The following is an 18,438-nucleotide window of genomic DNA, read 5'->3' as shown; positions in this document are numbered from 1 at the left end:
AAAAAACATTTGAAATGTTTCTACGAACATTATGGATACTATTTGGAATTTTCATCTGCGATGACGTGACCGCTCGAGCCTGTGGATTACTGAACACAACGCACCAACCAAATGGAGGTATTTTGGATATAAAAATAATCTTTATGGAACAAAAGGAACATTTGTGTAACTGGGAGTCTCGTGAGTGCAAACATCCGAAGATCATCAAAAGGTAAGCGATTTAATTTATTGCTTTTCTGACTTGTGTGACCAATCTACTTGGCTGCTAGCTGTTTGTAATATTTTTCCTACTGAGAGAGATGTCCTTACATAAGCGCTTGGTTTGCTTTCGGCGAAAAGCTTTATTGAAATCTGACACGCCAGGTGGATTAACAACAAGCTAAGCTGTGTTTTGCTATATTGCACTTGGGATTTCATGAAAATTAAATATTTTTAGTGATTTAATTTGAATTTGGCACTCTGCAATTCAGCGGTGGTTGACAAAAATGATCCCGCTAACGGGATGGGTGCATCAAGTTAAGGTTCCTTCAAGTGCAGTAACAAAAACCAAGTGCTATGATGAAACTGGCTCTCATGTGGACCGCCACAGGAAATGAAGACCCAGAGTTCTCTGCTGCAGAGGATAAGTTCAGAGTTACCAGCCTCAGACATTGCAGCCAAAATAAACGCTTCACAAAGTTCAAGAAACAGACACAGCTCAATATTAACTGTTCAAAGGAGACTGTGTGAAATCAGGGCTTCATGGTCAAATTTCTGCAAAGAAACCACTAAAGGACACCAATCAGAAGAGACTTTCTTGGGCCCAGAAACATGAGCAATGGACATTAGATCGGTGGAAATCTGTCCTTTGAGTCCAAATTTGAGATTTTTGCTTCCAACTGACATGTCTTTGTGAGACGCAGAGTATGTGAACGGATGATCTCCGCATGTGTGGTTCCCACCGTGAAGCATGGGAGTGTGACGGTGCTTTGCTGGCAACAGTGTCAGTGATTTATTTAGAATTCAAGGCATACTTAACCAGCATGGCTACCACAGCATTCTGCAGCAATACGCCATCCCATCGGATTTGCGCATAGTGGGACTATCATTTGTTTTTCAAAAGGTCAATGAACCAACACATCTCCAGGCTGTGTAAGGGCTATTTTACCAAGAAGGAGAGTGATGGAGTACTGCATCAGATGACCTGGCCTCCACAATCACCTGACCTCAACCCAATTGAGATGGTTTGGGATGAGTTAGACCGCAGAGTGAAGGAAAAGCATTCCAGGTGAAGTTGGTTGAGAGAATGCCAAGAGTGTGCAATGATGTCATCAAGGCAAAGGGTGGCTACTTTGAAGAATCTAAAATGTAAAAAACTTTTTGGGTTACTACATGATTCCATATGTGTAATGTTATAGTTATGAAGTCTTTACTATAACTCTACAATCTAGAAAATAGTCAAATTAAATAACTTTTGACTGGTACTGTACTTTTGCAAAAATGTCTAAAACACTGTTTTTCCTTTGTCATTATGGGGTATTGTGTGTAGATTGAGTAAATAATGTATTTAAATACATTTTCGTATAAGGTTGTAACGTAGCAAAATGTGGAAGGGGTCTGAAAACTTTGAATGCACTGTATGTATTGCGCTTGTCTGATGCTTTAAGCACTCTGATTAAGTAAGACAAATGACTCGAGGGAGCCAGAGATCAAAATAATAATAAGAAAGAAACCTTAACCTGACCATCCTCCTTCCACTCCTGCAGGCTTTTGCAGATTCTGCAATTACTCTCCTGAAGTTTTTTTTACCCCCCAATTTCATGGAATCCAATTGAGATCTTGTCTCATTGTTGCAAATATGAGCCCCCTAAACCAGACAACGCTGGGCCAATTGTGAGCCGCCCCATGGTACTCCCGGTCACGGCCAGTTGTGACACAGCCTGGGATCGAACCTGGGTCTGTTGCAGTGCCTTAGACTGCTGTGCCACTTGGCAGGCCCCAATTATGGTTGTCATGTACACATTTTCATGGAACAGTTTCATTTAATTTATAACATTAACCCATCTCAAAATCATTGTCATGTAGTTAATAAAAATTATATCCAAATCTAAATGATAAACCTAAAAACGAACTTATTACCATTGCCAATTACAGTATGTAAAAATAGTCTTCATAAAGCCAACCAATCAAAACATTGCAGCCTGCAGGTAGAAATATCCTGCTACAAATGAATACCCTATAAATCACATGTCCGCAACGAACTTAAAACATTGTATCAACGTGGGTCCACGCAAACTTGCAACATTGTAAAAACGATTCTGGGACAGACACAGATGTAGGCTATTTGCACAAGGGATAAGAGGTCATCAGATAGGAAAGATTTTTTTCAATACATTGAGAAACTATTGTTTTTACATCCATTGATTGACAGACTGCTTGCTTTACTGTTTGAGGTGAAGAAAACATTACTTTGAGAAGCACCACAGCTCATTAGTGGTGGTCCGTCAAGCCAATCAGAAATACTATCAGATCCACAAATGGGCACATTTATATGCCTACATTTGCGCGCAAGTCATGTAGCCATAGGCCTACTTCAGTATTGGTATTTTATTAGGATCCCTATTAGCTGTTGCAAAAGTAGCAGCTACTCTTCCTGGGGTCCAAACAAAACATGACATAATACAAAAGCTTCCGCTTGAGCGGACAGCTTGAAGAAAACCAGTCAATATGCAGGTCCCCAAGAAAGTAGACCTCTCTGTTTACATCACATACACTATCAAGCATTTCCCACACATTATTTAGATACTGTTAGAGTGTTGCTATAGGCCACCAAGTGCTAAAAGAAAAGGCTTAAGCTGTGCCAAGTGAACCTGCAACACCTCAATAACACAAGACCTTCTTAAGCACCTGCCCCATAAGCATGTCTGTCTCTTCTATAGATGTTATATCCTTGTATTTTTATTTCACCTTTATTTAACCAGGTAGGCTAGTTGAGAACAAGTTCTCATTTGCAACTGCGACCTGGCCAAGATAAAGCATAGCAGTGTGAACAGACAACAGAGTTACACATGGAGTAAACAATTAACAAGTCAATAACACAGTAGGAAAAAAAGAGAGTCTATATACATTGTGTGCAAAAGGCATGAGGTAGGCGAATAATTACAATTTTGCAGATTAACACTGGAGTGATAAATGATCAGATGGTCATGTACAGGTAGAGATATTGGTGTGCAAAAGAGCAGAAAAGTAAATAAAAACAGTATGGGGATGAGGTAGGTAAAAATGAGTGGGCTATTTACCGATAGACTATGTACAGCTGCAGCGATCGGTTAGCTGCTCAGATAGCAGATGTTTGAAGTTGGTGAGGGAAAAAAAGTCTCCAACTTCAGCGATTTTTGCAATTCGTTCCAGTCACAGGCAGCAGAGAACTGGAACGAAAGGCGGCCAAATGAGGTGTTGGCTTTAGGGATGATCAGTGAGATACACCTGCTGGAGCGCGTGCTACGGGTGGGTGTTGCCATCGTGACCAGTGAACTGAGATAAGGTGGAGCTTTACCTAGCATGGACTTGTAGATGACCTGGAGCCAGTGGGTCTGGCGACGAATATGTAGCGAGGGCCAGCCGACTAGAGCATACAGGTCGCAGTGGTGGGTGGTATAAGGTGCTTTAGTGACAAAACGGATGGCACAGTGATAAACTGCATCCAGTTTGCTGAGTAGAGTGTTGGAAGCTATTTTGTAGATGACGTCGCCGAAGTCGAGGATCGGTAGGATCGTCAGTTTTACTAGGCTAAGTTTGGCGGCGTGAGTGAAGGAGGCTTTGTTGCAGAATAGAAAGCCGACTCTAGATTTGATTTTCGATTGGAGATGTTTTATATGAGTCTGGAAGGAGAGTTTACAGTCTAGCCAGACACCTAGGTACTTATAGATGTCCACATATTCAAGGTCGGAACCATCTAGGGTGGTGATGCTAGTCAGGCGTGCGGGTGCTGGCAGCGAACGGTTGAAAAGCATGCATTTGGTTTTACTAGCGTTTAAGAGCAGTTGGAGGCCACGGAAGGAGTGTTGTATGACATTGAAGCTCGTTTGGAGGTTAGATAGAACAGTGTCCAAGGACGGGCCGGAAGTATATAGAATGGTGTCGTCTGCGTAGAGGTGGATCAGGGAATCGCCCGCAGCAAGAGCAACATCATTGATATATACAGAGAAAAGAGTCGGCCCGAGAATTTAACCCTGTGGCACCCCCATAGAGACTGCCAGAGGACCGGACAGTATTGCTACTGTTGTATCATCAAATGAATTATCTAAGTGCGTCTCAGAAATGACTAATTTATGAACGTTATGTTCGCAAGTTATTGATTATATGAATCTTATTTCCAAGGCTACATATATTAATATGGGCTATTTTCAGCCCTTTCCTGGGTAGCTTATCAGAGATAGACTTAGTACGGAAAAGAGCAAACAAGCAAGAGAAAAAAATACAAATTCACCATTAACCCCTGTTTCCCTGTAGCGCCGTCTTAGGCGTCTCACAGTACGGCCATTGCAATTTATTGCCCTGGCCACATCTGCAGTCCTCATGCCTCCTTGCAGCATGCCTAAGACACGTTCCCGCAGATGAGCAGGGACCCTAGGCACCTTTCTCTTGGTGTTTTTCAGAGTCAGTAGAAAGGCCTCTTTAGTGTCCTAGGTTTTCATAACTGTGACCTTAAATGCCTACAGTCTGTAAGCTGTTAGTGTCTTAACGACCGTTCCACAAGTGCATGTTCATTAATTATGCATGGGAAACCGTGTTTAAACCCTTTGCAATGAAGATCTGTGAAGTTATTTGGATTTTTACAAATTATCCTTGAAAGATAGGGTCCTGAAAAGAGGACGTTATTTACAATAGATAGCAAAAACCCAATAGTCACAAGAATGGCTTCAGATCAAAGTCTACGTTGAGACTGAAAGGGACAAGGGTCTTTAAAATATAAGATCCAGGCGGCCTCTCGATTTAAAATTGTCAAGGTCACCCCCTTTCTCCTCGGGAGGGAGACGTGTTCGATGCCGATATAGCGAAGGGCTGAAATAGAGTTTTTACTCAAAATTGACAGGAGCTCTCCAAACAAAAGACCCAAAACCGGTAAATGGTATGAAATAAACCAAAACGTGTTTCTCATAAGCATAGGTTGTGCGTCTGCAAACAATGTGTTCACGACAATCAGAACGATAAAAGACTAGAATAATAATATATTGAATGCATTAACAGAAATGACCATAAACAAACATTGTAGATTAGAAATTATAGGAATTAACAGTAAATGTACTACTACTGGTGATATATGTCATGGGGAATTGATAGACTAACAATCAAACGATTAAGTTATGAAACAATGAATGTGCAGAAATTGTCAGGAAAGAGCACATTCAGGAGAGAGATGTGGATTGTGCATCTTAGTCACACTCCCCTTCTTGGTCTGTGCAATCCGCAATGGATTAGTCTCAGCCTCCACAATGGATTAGTTCACTGAGATGGGTGCGAATCAGATCGGCGTCTGGTGTGCCATAGAAATAAAATAAACGTATTTGCTGCTGCTCGAAAAATAAAATCTTGGTCAACCAACAGCCTATCAACCTAACAATCAACAAGTGGACTGATTGGGGTCAGTCCTAAATGATGGTAAGATCCTGACAAAGTATCAGTCCATCTAAGCAACTGCTCCCATCCCTCTCTTCTTGGCCTGTTCCTGGAGTTTGTGTATACCTTGCCTTGGTTGACTTGTGATGTGTCTCTGTGTGACTCACTGAGGTCCTACCTTTGCTGTGGAGGGTGCTGCAGTCGGGACAGAGGTCCTGCTCGTGGTTCCAGGCCATGTCCCAGGTCTTCCCTGGGGTCACGCCACAGCTCTTACACCGGATACACGTCATACACACCTGGGACAGGGGCAGGTAGCCCAGAAGTTAGAGAGATGGACCAGAACTTTAAGGACGCTGGTTGCTCCCAGGCCGGGCAAAGAAAGGTGGGAAATGAATTGGCTGAGAACTGAGGGTTGCTGGTTTCAGATCATTACTGGAATCCACTATTGTTGTGCCCTTGAGCAAGGCACTTATGCAAACTGGACAATACACTTGCATTGTATGGTATTGACCAACAGTACAGTAAAAAACAGTCGTAAATCAGAATGGGGAGAAGAGAAGTAATAAATGTTAAATTCCGGGAACTTACCCAGGGCATCTTACAGTTGATGGGCTTTGGGTAGGTGGGTCCCAGACAGGAGGGGTGGTAGCAGTTCTGACACCTCCTGCACTGCAACACAGGCTAAAGGAAGTAATAGTACGCTTAAAATGTGAAAGTGGGGGTGGGGGAAAAAAACACCTCAGATCCTGCTGACCATACACACCTTGTTGTTCTTGCTCTTACGGCCACACACGTGGCAGAACTTGCAGCGGCGGCAGCACCAGTTCTCCTTGTTCTTCTCCTGGGGGCGCTCTTCGGGCCAGAGGCAGAAGCTGTGGAAGGGTTCGCAGCACACCTGGCAGTAGATCATCTGAGTTAAGGTGGAAAAGCAGAAGGCAGTCAACTCTCAAAATCAGGAGAACACATATTGCACTAAACCTACTGTTTTACATACAACCCAGTGTAGCTATTCAGTAAACTATGGAGTCTCCTGTGTGCTTCCTAGTTAATTTGTTTTCCTCAAAATGGTCAGACTAATACTTATCTACAATGAAATGTGATCATTCAAATAATAATACTGCAAACATAGGCACTGAATAATCTGTGGATGCCTTTCCATGATTACCTCATGGTGTCCTTTGCTGGCACAGAGCAGACAGACAGGCTGAGGGGTGACGGGGACGGAGGTGAGAATACTCAGACCGCCCATCAACCACACGTTCTGGATGGCACAGTCCTCCTGGGAGAGAAATACAACAAATTAGTGTGAGTTAATAAACTTTGATTTTGCAGTCATTCTTTAAGAGTATATGAGAGACTAAGAAAAGGAGAAAGACAGTTGGCAATGAGTTAATAAGAAAATAAACAATTTCACATTTTTAAGAAAGTTTATATGGGAGGGAGATGGAGTGAAAGAGTGAGTGAGAGAGAGATACACACCTTAAAGTCCACGTGGATCCTGTGCCTCCCGGTCTTCAAGTGGCCCTTTTGGGGGAGTCTGTTGGTTAGCGCAGTGAGGATGTTTGTTGAAGTGTTTTCCACGGCATTCTGCGAATGAAAGACGTAGTGGGGATCAATTCTGAGATTGTATTGTTGCTCTCCCTCTTTAACAACAGTCATCTCCTCTTCCTGCGAAAACTCGTCATCCGACTCATCGTCCCTCTGCATGACCGACTGCACCACACACTGGGGCAGTCGCTGCAGCTGCACCTGCAGGCGCCGCCTTAACCGCAGCAGTGGGATCCTGGGAGGGCAGGGCTGGCTGGGGCTCCTTGTTAGGTGGCCCTCTGTAACCAACAGCCCTGGGCGGAGCTCCTCTGAGTCGCCCCCCTGTGCATGTGAAGGGGGGAGGGGCTGCTTAAGCCATTGAGTGGGGGACCAGCGTTACAGCACGACCACGGTCACATGCTAAGCAGCCGGCCAAGGCAGAGGAAAGATGGAGAAGAAGACCCACCAAAACCACCTTTGGCTTTGAGAATAAAGTGTTAAGAGAAGTGAAGGAGAAGAGTTAAGAGAGGGTTAGAGAAGCCTGATCAGTTAAGGCATGCCAAGTCTCAGAGGAAAAGAAAGAGGTCCAATCACCAACAGTAGTCAACGTTGTTAGAGAAAAAAGCAATCATAGGTCATGCCAGTCAAGAGAAACATGGAAAGAGTCACGGCATCTAATATTCTAATAAGTTCCAGAAAAACATGAAGGAAGATTCCAGAGGAGCAGTTAAGGTAAAATGCATGAATCAGGGATGAATGTGAAAGGGGTAAGCTTTTCCAACATGAGAACAGAGTTATACGAGTCATTACCTTGTCGGCTCTGCATCGGCCCAGCAGTCCTTTGGGTGTCCCAGGTCTGCGGTGCCTTACAAATTCACTGGGCACTGGGCCATCCTCAGGAGCTAGGAGGCCAGAGGGTGCAGCATCTGTCAGAGAACAAAGGGGTTTTAAAGCATAAAAAATAATAAAGTCTCCACTCAAACCAAAATCCTGAAACGACTCAAAAAAAAGTATTTTGGAATTTCTGACCTGTACTTCTATTGTCAATCACTGTCATCCTTAATCTCAATAACTACGGACTTTAACATCCACCACTAATCTTCTTATCTGCTTGGCTAATGGCTTTACATCCTTCAACTCTACCTGTCAGATAACTACATTTCAAGGATGGCGTTCAATGGATCTTGTTGTGGTCCAACTCAAAAGGAGAAGCCCGAATGTGAATCGACCTATACTTTCATCCATACACTACGGCTCCTATCCCGGTGTACGGAGTTACCTTGGCTGCTGGGAGCGTCAGGATTCTTTACCACGCCTTCTCCGCCTGTGTCCTCATCTGAGTCAGACTTCAGCAGGCTGCTGTAGGAGCGTGGCGTCACGTTCCGCCTCGGCTGCTTCCTGGTGGAAGGCCTCAGGCAGTCTCCAAGGGTTGCAGGGGCCGAAATCTCCTCTGCATCTCCCCAGGACGCCGACGCCTCATCATTGTTGGACTGAAGGCCATTAGCTGACGTCTGGCGCCGCCGCCTCGAAAGGACTGCACGACAAAAAGAAGCCCAGTGGTAAAGCTAAAAAAAAAAAAAACGGCCTGAATATTTGGGCCATGAGGCAGGCCAGTGTCTAGTGTGGCTTTCGTTTAACTGTGTCAATGTTTTTGGTAGTAACAGCAAAAACAAAACAAGTGGCATTAGTAAATTATTCCACCCTCTTCAAGACCCTGGTGCTTGCCTACAGAGCAGCAAGGGGAACTGCCCCTCAACTTTAGGCTCTCTCAACCTGAGCACTCCATTCCGCCATCTCTGGTCTCTTGGCCCTCCCACCCCTATGGGAAGGCAGCTCCCGCTCAGCCCAGTCAAAGCTCTTCTCTGTCCAGGCACCCCAATGGTGGAACAAGCTTCCCTCTAAAGTCAGGACAGCGGAGTCCCTGCCCATGTTCCGAAAACATCTGAAACCCTACCTCTTGAAGAGTATCTTAAATAACTCACGGCACCCCCAATGCCCCCCTCCCAAGAAAAAGGCACTTGTATTTTCCTACCAGCACTGACATTGCTGATAAATACTTTGAGGGGAAACGTACTTGATACGATTGTGTTGTGGTCTCACCTAGCTATCTTAAGAAGAATGCAATAATTGCATAAGAGAGTCTGCTAAATTACAAATACAAAATATTATAAATAGACGTATTAAACATTAGAACACAACAAACCTGTGAATGGCTTGATGCCGCGCTTTACTTTCCTTGCCTCAATCCGAACACATCGTTTTAACCTGGTGGCACAGGGACATATTTATCATCACCATCTAAAAATAGGTGCCAAGTTAAATTTGTACACAAGACAACTAGAGCCGATTATAGAAATTAAAAACTGTGTGCCCGCCTGAGTGTGTGTTCATGAGTGGATGAAAAGTGAAAGCAACGGCCACAATTCTAGGCACAGTCACTTACACACAGCACTGGCGTCTGGTGTTGGGCCCTCCAAACTTGGGCTTGTCCAGGCAGTTGAAGCAGGTGCTGCAGTCACGCTCATGCAGGCAGCCCTGGCAGGTCCCACAGCGGGTGGCGCGGCCCCCAGGACCAACCTCGCTATAATTCCTCTTGAACTTCCGCTGCTTGCTGTACTTGTGCTTCTGTCTTGTCATCTTGTGCTTGACCGTGCAGTCAGAGGGGTCATCCGCAATGTCTAAAATCAGAGCGAGATCCAAAAATGATCTTAAATGACTTTGCAAACATGTGACGTTAGCGCAGTGACCTACCTGAATCGCAAAGCTAAAATCAAGAAAACAAAGACCGTTCTTATCAGCGTGCTTCATAAACAAAGGTTACCTTCTACAGCTGGTGAAGTGATGATGCCCTCTCGCTCATGGAGGGGCAGAGCGCTAAGCCTGGGGATATCGTCAGGCACCATGGCACGGGGTTGCCCCAACGCCACCGCTGCTGCCCGACAGACGTGCTTGATGCGTGGGCCACCAGGGAGTTGGTCCTATGGGAACAAGAACATTTTCATAAATTATAATTAAACTATTGTAATGAAATGCCACCCTAAACACAGCCACAGCACAAATGGCCTAAGCCTAATTCAAGAGAGGGAGGTGTGCAATGCAAATAGTCTGGGTAGCCATTTGATTAGATGTTTAGGAGCCTCATGGCTTGGGAGTAGAAGCTGTTTAGAAGCCTCCGGTACCACTTGCCGTGCGGTAGCAGAGAGAACAGTCTATGACTAGGGTGGCTGGACTAGGACCTTCCTCTGACACCACCTGGTATAGAGGTCGTGGATGGCAGGAAGCTTGGCACCGGCGATGTACTGGGCTGTGCGCACTACCCTCTGTAATGCCTTGCGGTCGGAGGCCGAGCAATTGCCATACCAGGCAGTGACATAACCCGTCAGGATGCTCTTGATGGTGCAGCTCTAAAACCATTTAAAGATCTGAGGACCCATGCCAAATTTTGTAGTGCCCTCTTCACAACTGTCATGGTGTGCTTGGGCCATGTTAGTTTGTTGGGGATGTGGACGCTAAGGACCATGAAGCTCTCAACCTGCTCCACTACAGCCCCGTCGATGAGAATGGGGACGTGCTCGGTCCTCCTTTTCCTGAAGTCCACAATCATCTCCGTCGTCTTGATCACGTTGAGGGAGAGGTTGTCCTTGCACCACACGGCCAGGTCTCTGACCTCCTCCCTTTAGGCTGTCTCATTATTGTCGATGCAAACTTAATGATGGTGTTGTAGTCGTGCCTGGCCCTGCAGTCATGAGTGAACAGGGAGTACAGGAAGGGACTGAGCACGCACCCAAGGGGCCCTAGTGTTGAGGATCAGTGTGGCAGATGTGTTGTTACCTACCCTTACCACCTGGGGGCGGCCCATCAGGAAGTCCAGGATGTGTTTAGTCCCAGGGTCCTTAGCTTAGTGATGAACTTTGAGGGCACAAATAGTGTGAATGTTGACGTGTTTAAAGGTCTTACTCACATCGACTGTGGAGATAGTGATCACACTGTTTCCCGGAAAAGCTGATGCTCTCATGCATGTTTCATTGTTACTTGCCTCGAAGCCAGCATAGAAGTTATTTAGCTCGTCTGGTAGGCTCGTGTCACAGGGCAGCTCTCGGCTGTGCTTCCCTTTGTAGTCTAATAGTTTGCAAGCCCTGCCACATCCGACGTGCATCGGAGCCGGTGTAGTACAATTCGATCTTAGTCCTGTATTGACGCTTTGCCTGTTTGATGGTTCAACAGAGGGCATAGCAGGATTTCTTATAAGCTTCCGGGTTAGAGTCCCGCTCCTTGAAAGCAGCAGCTTTACCCTTTAGCTCAGTGCGAATGTTGCCTGTAAATCCATGGCTTCTGGTTGGGGTATGTATGTACAGTCAGTGGGGACAACGTCATCGATGCACTTATTGATGAAGCCAGTGACTGAGGTGGTGTACTCAATGCCATCGGAAGAATCCCAGGACATATTCTAGTCTGTGCTAGCAAAACAGTCCTGTAGTTTAGCATCTGCTTCATCTGACCCCTTTTTTATAGACCCGAGTCACTGGTGCGTCCTGCTTTCATTTTTGCTTGGAATCAGGAGGATAGAATTATGGTCAGATTTGCCAAATGGAGGGCGAGGGAGAGCTTTGTACACATCTCTGTGTGTGGAGTAAAGGTGGTCTCGAGTTTTTTCCCCTCTGGTTGCACATTTAACATGCTGATAGAAATTAGGTAAAACGGAATTAAGTTTCCCTGCATTAAAGTCTCCGGCCACTAGGAGCGCCACCTCTGGATGTGTGTTTTCCTGTTTGCTTATGGCGGAATATTGAGTGCAGTCTTAGTGCCAGCGTCGGTCTGTGGTAGTATCTAGACAGCTACAAAAAAAAAATACAGATAAACTCTAGGTAGATAGTGTGGTCTACAGCTTATTATGGGATACTACCTCAGGCGAGCAAAACCTTGAGACTTCCTTAGATATAGTGCAACAGCTGCTGTTTACAAATATGCACAGGCCCCCGCCCCATGTCTTACCAGAGGCTGCTGTTCTATCCTGCCGATAGAACAGCATAGTGTATAACCCGACAGCTGCAAGTTATTAATGTCGTCCTTCAGCACACGACTCGGTGAAACATAAGATATTACAGTTTTTAATGTCCCGTTGGTAGGATATACGTGCTTTCAGTTCGTCCCATTTATTTTCCAGCGATTGAACGATAACTAACAGTACGGATGGCAAAGGCAGATAAGCCACTCGTCACCTGGTCCTCACCTGGCACCCCAGATCTCCTTCCGCGAGATCTCGCTTTCTTTCTCCAGCGAATGACAGGGATGAGGGGCTGTACGGGTGTTTGGAGTATATCCTTCCCATCCGACTCATTAAGGAAAAATTATTTGTTCGATTCGAGGTGACTAATCGTTGTTCTGATGACCAGAAGCTCATTTTGGTCATAAGGGACAGTAGCAGCAACATTATGTACAAAATAAGTTAAACAAAGCGGAAAAAAAACTACCAAAATAGCGCGGTTGGTTAAGAACCAATAAAACTGCGGCCATCCACACCGGCGCCATTATACTTAAGTCGTGTGGGTCAAATTGGCTCATTCATCTCCCCTGTAACTATTACCCAGGTCGTTGATGTAAATGAGAATGTGTTCAGTCAACTTACCTGGTAAAATGTGGATTCAATTAAAAATAAAACACTGTACTATAAACATCAACAATACATAAGCATCAAACAGAGACCGACACAGGCGGCGAGAAAAAAACCCACAAAAACACAGCCAGGGTCAGGAAACATAGGCTCACCTGAGCAGAGCATCGGCTCCTCCTCCTCCCTCCTAAATCTCTGGGACCAAGCTTTACCGATCCAGACAGGGGCTGAAAGAGACAAGGGTGTAACAATTAAACTATTACCTTTCAGTGCCATAGCAGTGAAACAGACTAATAACGTAGGCTGGGAATTCCCGGGGAGCTCACGATACTTAGGCGCTGATACGATATGTCAAATCAAATTAAAGTTTATTTGTCACATGCGCCAGTGAAATGCTTACTTACAGGCTCTAACCAATAGTGCAAAAAAGGTATTAGGTAAACAATAGGTAGGTAAATAAATAAAACAGTAAAATGACAGGCTATATACAGTAGCGAGGCTACATACAGACACCGGTTGGTCAGGCTGATTAAGGTGGTATGTACATGTAGATGTACATAATGTGGGGAGGCAGGGTAGCCTAGTGGTTAGTGTTGGACTAGTAACCGAAAGGTTGCAAGTTCAAATCCCTGAGCTGACAAGGTACAAATCTGTCATTCTGCCCCTGAACAGGCAGTTAACCCACTGTTCCTAGGCCTATGAACAGTGGGTTAAGTCACGTAATAAGTTGCATGTACTCACTCCGGGGGAGGAGGGGGTACTGCTAAGCTATATGGAATTGTTTTAAGCACATACCAGGGAGCATTTTGATTTAGAATTTTAAGAGGGGGTTCACAACATGGAACAACAGACAGTCCCCCAAAATATCAAAAGGAATTTTGTTCCAAAGTGTCATATCTGAGAGCCATAAGATTTTTTTTATTTTTTTATTATTTTTTAGGTTTGGACACACCTACTCATTCAAGGGTTTTTCTTTAGTGAAGACATCAAAACTATGAAATAACACATGGAATCATGTAGCAACCCCCCCCTCCCCCCCAAAAAAGTGTTAAACAAATCAATATATATTTTATATTTGAGATTCTTCAAAGTAGCCAACCTTTGCCTTGATGACAGCGTTGCACACTATTGGCATTTTCAGGACCCTGTCTTTAAAAGATAATTCGTAAAAATCCAAATTAACTTCACAGATCTTCATTGTAAAGTGTTTAAACACTGGTTTCCCATGATTGTTCAATGAACCATAAACAATTATTGAACATGCACCTGTGGAACGGTCGTTAAGACTAACAGCTTACAGACGGTAGGCAATTAAAAAGAGGCCTTTCTACTGACTCTGAAAAACACCAAAAGAAAGATGCCCAGCGTCCCTGCTCATCTGAGTGAACGTGCCTTAGGCATGCTGTAAGGAGGCATGAGAACTGCAGATGTGGCCAGGGCAATAAATTGCAATGTCCGTACTGTGAGACGCCTAAGACAGCGCTACAGAGAGACAGGACGGACAGCTGATCGTCCTCGCAGTGTCAGACCATGTGTAACAACTAGAGGTCGACCGATTCAATCGGAATGGCCGATTAATTAGGGCCGATTTCAAGTTTTCATAACAATCGGAAATCTGTATTTTTGGGCAACGATTTGCCGTTTTTTTTTGTTGGTATACCTTTATTTAATTAGGCAAGTCAGTTAAAGAACACATTCTTATTTTCAATGACGGCCTAGGAACGGTGGGTTAACTGCCTTGTGAAATTCTGTTGTTCTGCCCCTGAACCTTGTCAGCTCAGGGGATCTAATCTTGCAACCTTACAGTGAACTAGTCCAACGCAATAACGACCTGCCTCTCTCTCGTTGCACTCCACAAGGAGACTGCCTGTTACGCGAATGCAGTAAGCCAAGGTAAGTTGCTAGCTAGCATTAAACTTATAAAAAAAAACAATCAATCATAATCACTAGTTAACTACACATGGTTGATATTACTAGATATTATCTTGCGTGTCCTGCGTTGCATATATTCTGACTGAGCATACAAGTATCTAAGTATCTGACTGAGCGGTGGTAGGCAGAAGCAGGCTCGTAAGCATTCATTCAAACAGCACTTTTGTGCGTTTTGCCAGCAGCTCTTCGTTGTGCTTCAAGCGTTGCGCTGTTTATGACTTCAAGACTATCAACTCCCGAGATGAGGCTGGTGTAGCCGAAGTGAAATGGCTCTAGTTAGCGCTCGCTAATAGCATTTCAAATGTCACTCGCTCTGAGCCTTCTAGTATTTGTTCCCCTTGCTCTGCATGGGTAACGCTGCTTCGATGGTGGCTGTTGTCATTGTGTTGCTGGTTCGAGCCCAGGGAGGAGTGAGGAGAGGGACGGAAGCTATACTGTTACACGGGCAATACTAAAGTGCCTATAAGAACATCCAATAGTCAAAGGTTAATGAAATACAAATGGTATAGAGGGAAACAGTTCTATAATTCCTATAATAACTCATCTAAAACCTCTTACCTTGGAATATTGAAGACTCATGTTAAAAGGAACCACCAGCTTTCATATGTTCTCATGTTCTGAGCAAGGAACTGAAACGTTAGCTTTCTTACATAGCACATATTGCACTTTTACTTTCTTCTCCAACACTTTGTTTTTGCATTATTTAAACCAAATTGAACATGTTTCATTATTTACTTGAGGCTAAATTGATTTTATTGATGTATTATATTAAGTTAAAATAAGTGTTAATTCAGTATTGTTGTAATTGTCATTATTACGAATAAAGAAATAAAAACATTTTTTTTTTAAATAACATTTTTAAAAAATTGTCCGATTAATTGGTACCGGCTTTTTTTTAATTCGGTATCGGTGTTGAAAAAGCATAATCGGTCGACCTCTAGTAACAACACCTGCATAGGATCGGTACATCCAAACATCACACCTGCGGGACAGGTACAGGACAGCAACAACAAGTGCCCAAGTTACACCAGGAACGCACAATCCCTCCATCAGTGTTCAGACTATCCGCAATAGGCTGAGAGAGGCTGGACTGAGGGCTTGTAAGGCCTGTTGTAAAGGCAGACACCACCGACAACAAAGTCACCGATGGGCACAAACCCACCGTAGATGGACCAGACAGGACTGGGAAAAAAGTGCTCTTCACTGACAAGTCGCGGTTTTGTCTCACCAGGGATGATGGTCGGATTCGCAATTATCGTCAAAGGAATGAGCGCTAAACCGAGGCCTGTACTCTGGAGCGGGATCGATTTGGAGGTGGAGGGTCCATAATGGTCTGAGGCGGTGTGTCACAGCATCTTCGGACTGAGCTTGTTGTCCTTGCAGGCAATCTCAATGCTGTGCGTTACAGTGAAGACACCCTCCTCCCTCATGTGGTACCCTTCCTGCAGGCTCATCCTGACATGACCCTATAGCATGACAATGCCACCAGCCATACTGCTCGTTCTGTGAGTGATTTCCTGCAAGACAGGAATGTCAGTGTTCTGCCATGGCCAGCGAAGAGCCAGGATCTCAATCCCATTGAGCATGTCCGAGACCTGTTGGATCGGACAGTGAGGGCTAGGGCCATTCCCCCAAGAAATGTACCCTATAGCATGACCCTATAGTTCCTGGACCATGGTGGAAGCGTGGGGTAACATCTCACAGCAAGAACTGGCAAATCTGGTGCAGTCCATGAGGAAGAGATGCACTGCAGTACTTAATGCAGCTGGTGGCCACACCAGATACTGACTTACTTTTTATTTTTTATTCTAGGCCATCTATTTGGTAGATGGGTAAAAACAAAATATAAATCTGACATTGAATATCCCTTTGAGCATGGTGAAGTTATTAATTACACTTTGGTTGGTGTCTCAATGGAAACCGCTCAGGGATTTCACCATGAGGCCAATGGTGACCAAAACAGTTATAGTTTGATGTCTGTGATAATTGAAAATAGAGGATAAATCAACATTGTAGGTACTCCACAATACTAACCTAAATGACAGAGTGAAAAGGAGGAAGCATGTAGAGAATAAGCACTGAACTGCAAATACATTTGGCAAAGACATTCACTTTATATCTTGAATGCAGTGTTGTGTTGGATATTTTTTTTTATTTCACCTTTATTTAACCAGGTAAACTAGTTGAGAACAAGTTCTCATTTACAACTGCGACCTGGCCAAGATAAAGCAAAGCAGTTCGACACATACAACAGAGTTACACATGGAATAAACATACAGTCAATAACAGAGTAGAAAAAGTCTATACACAGTGTGTGCAAATGGGGTAGGATAAGGGAGGTAAGGCAATAAATAGGCCGTGGTGGCGAAGTAATTACAATATAGCAATTAAACACTAGAATGGTAGATGTGCAGAAGATGAATGTGCAAGTAGAGATACTGGGGTGCAAAGGAGCAAGATAAATAAATAAATACAGTATGGGGATGAGGTAGTTGGATGGACTATGTACAGGTGCAGTGATCTGTAAGCTGCTCTGACAGCTGGTGCTTAAAGTTAGTGAGGGAGATATGAGTCTCCAGCTTCAGTGATTTTTGCAGTTCATTCCAGTCATTGGCAGCAGAGAAACGGAAGGAAAGGCAGCCAAAGGAATAATTGGCTTTGGGGGTGACCAGCGAGATATACCTGCTGGAGCGCATGCTACGGGTGGGTGCTGCTATGGTAACCAGTGAGCTGAGATAAGGCAGGGCTTTACCTAGCAAAGACTTGTAGATGACCTGGAGCCAGCGGGTTTGGCGACGAGTATGAAGCGAGGGCCAGCAAACGAGAGCGTACAGGTTGCAGTGGTGGGTAGTATATGTGGCTTTGGTGACAAAACGGATGGCACTGTGTTGGAGGCTATTTTGTAAATAACATCACCGAAATCGAGGATTGGTCTGATGGTCAGTTTTACGAGGGTGTTTGGCAGCATGAGTGAAAGATGCTTTGTTGCGAAATAGGAAGCCGATTCTAGACTTAATTTTGAATTGGAGATACTTAACTTTTTAGTGACAGGGGGCAGTATTTGGAAATTCAGATGAATGACGTGCCCAAAATAAACTGCCTGTTACTCAGGCCCAGAAGCTACTTTTGACCAGAGCCCATAGGCCACAATTTAGAGAATAGGGTGCCATTTGGGACGCAGACAGGGTAAATCAAGGTCACCGATTCTCACCTGTGATGACTTCATTGGTTTTTCTTGGTCGATCTTTACAAGCTGCAGCCTGGCTCTCTTCAGCTGGCCGATCTCAATGAGTTGGACCTTGGCCCTCTTCAGCAGATGGAACATCCTCTTGTTGATGCTGGTGAGGTTGCTCTGATGGCTGGTGCCCCCCTGTTCCACCACCACCCCATCATCAGCCTGGCTTTCTCCTTCGTAATCATTGTCAGCAGCAGCCTCCGACCCTGGGGAGAAGAATCAGGCAAGTGTCCGTCCCGCTAACTAATTTGCAAAGGCTGACATCAAACCTGCAAATGGCAACTTATTCCCTATATTGTGCACTACTTTTTACCAGAGCCCTCTGGCAAGCAACACTGCAAGCTATACTGCTCCATCCTATGAGAATATGTAGAATTCAGACCCCTTGACTTTTTCCACTGTTACATTAGAGCCTTATATTATACAATGGATTAAAATGTTTTCCGCCCTCATCAATCTACACACAATACCTCATAATGACAAAGCAAATAAAGTTTTTTAAATGTTTGCAAAACTGAAATATACCATTTACATA

At 44.4% G+C, this 18,438-nt stretch overlaps 1 protein-coding gene across 2 annotated transcripts in view; it reads right to left on the bottom strand.

The window, feature by feature from the left end:
• LOC110487656 (histone-lysine N-methyltransferase 2B) overlaps positions 1-18,438 on the bottom strand; it is a 91,323-nt gene that overhangs the window by 50,772 nt on the left and 22,113 nt on the right. For both annotated transcript variants that reach the window (XM_036971712.1, XM_036971714.1), the window contains exons 4-15: positions 17,880-18,109; positions 12,892-12,963; positions 9,947-10,103; positions 9,569-9,803; positions 9,329-9,390; positions 8,405-8,659; positions 7,936-8,051; positions 7,078-7,185; positions 6,764-6,877; positions 6,362-6,508; positions 6,187-6,279; positions 5,777-5,894 (exon numbers count right to left, since the gene is read on the bottom strand). In XM_036971712.1, coding sequence (XP_036827607.1) covers positions 5,777-5,894; positions 6,187-6,279; positions 6,362-6,508; positions 6,764-6,877; positions 7,078-7,185; positions 7,936-8,051; positions 8,405-8,659; positions 9,329-9,390; positions 9,569-9,803; positions 9,947-10,103; positions 12,892-12,963; positions 17,880-18,109 — 1,707 coding nt within the window. The remainder of the gene's footprint in view (positions 1-5,776; positions 5,895-6,186; positions 6,280-6,361; positions 6,509-6,763; positions 6,878-7,077; positions 7,186-7,935; positions 8,052-8,404; positions 8,660-9,328; positions 9,391-9,568; positions 9,804-9,946; positions 10,104-12,891; positions 12,964-17,879; positions 18,110-18,438) is intronic.

The sequence above is a fragment of the Oncorhynchus mykiss genome, chromosome 32, assembly GCF_013265735.2.
Source record: "Oncorhynchus mykiss isolate Arlee chromosome 32, USDA_OmykA_1.1, whole genome shotgun sequence".
NCBI classification, from domain to species: Eukaryota; Metazoa; Chordata; class Actinopteri; order Salmoniformes; family Salmonidae; genus Oncorhynchus; species Oncorhynchus mykiss.
Note: the sequence above shows the minus strand (reverse complement) of the source record. Positions and strands in the feature narration are given on the sequence as shown.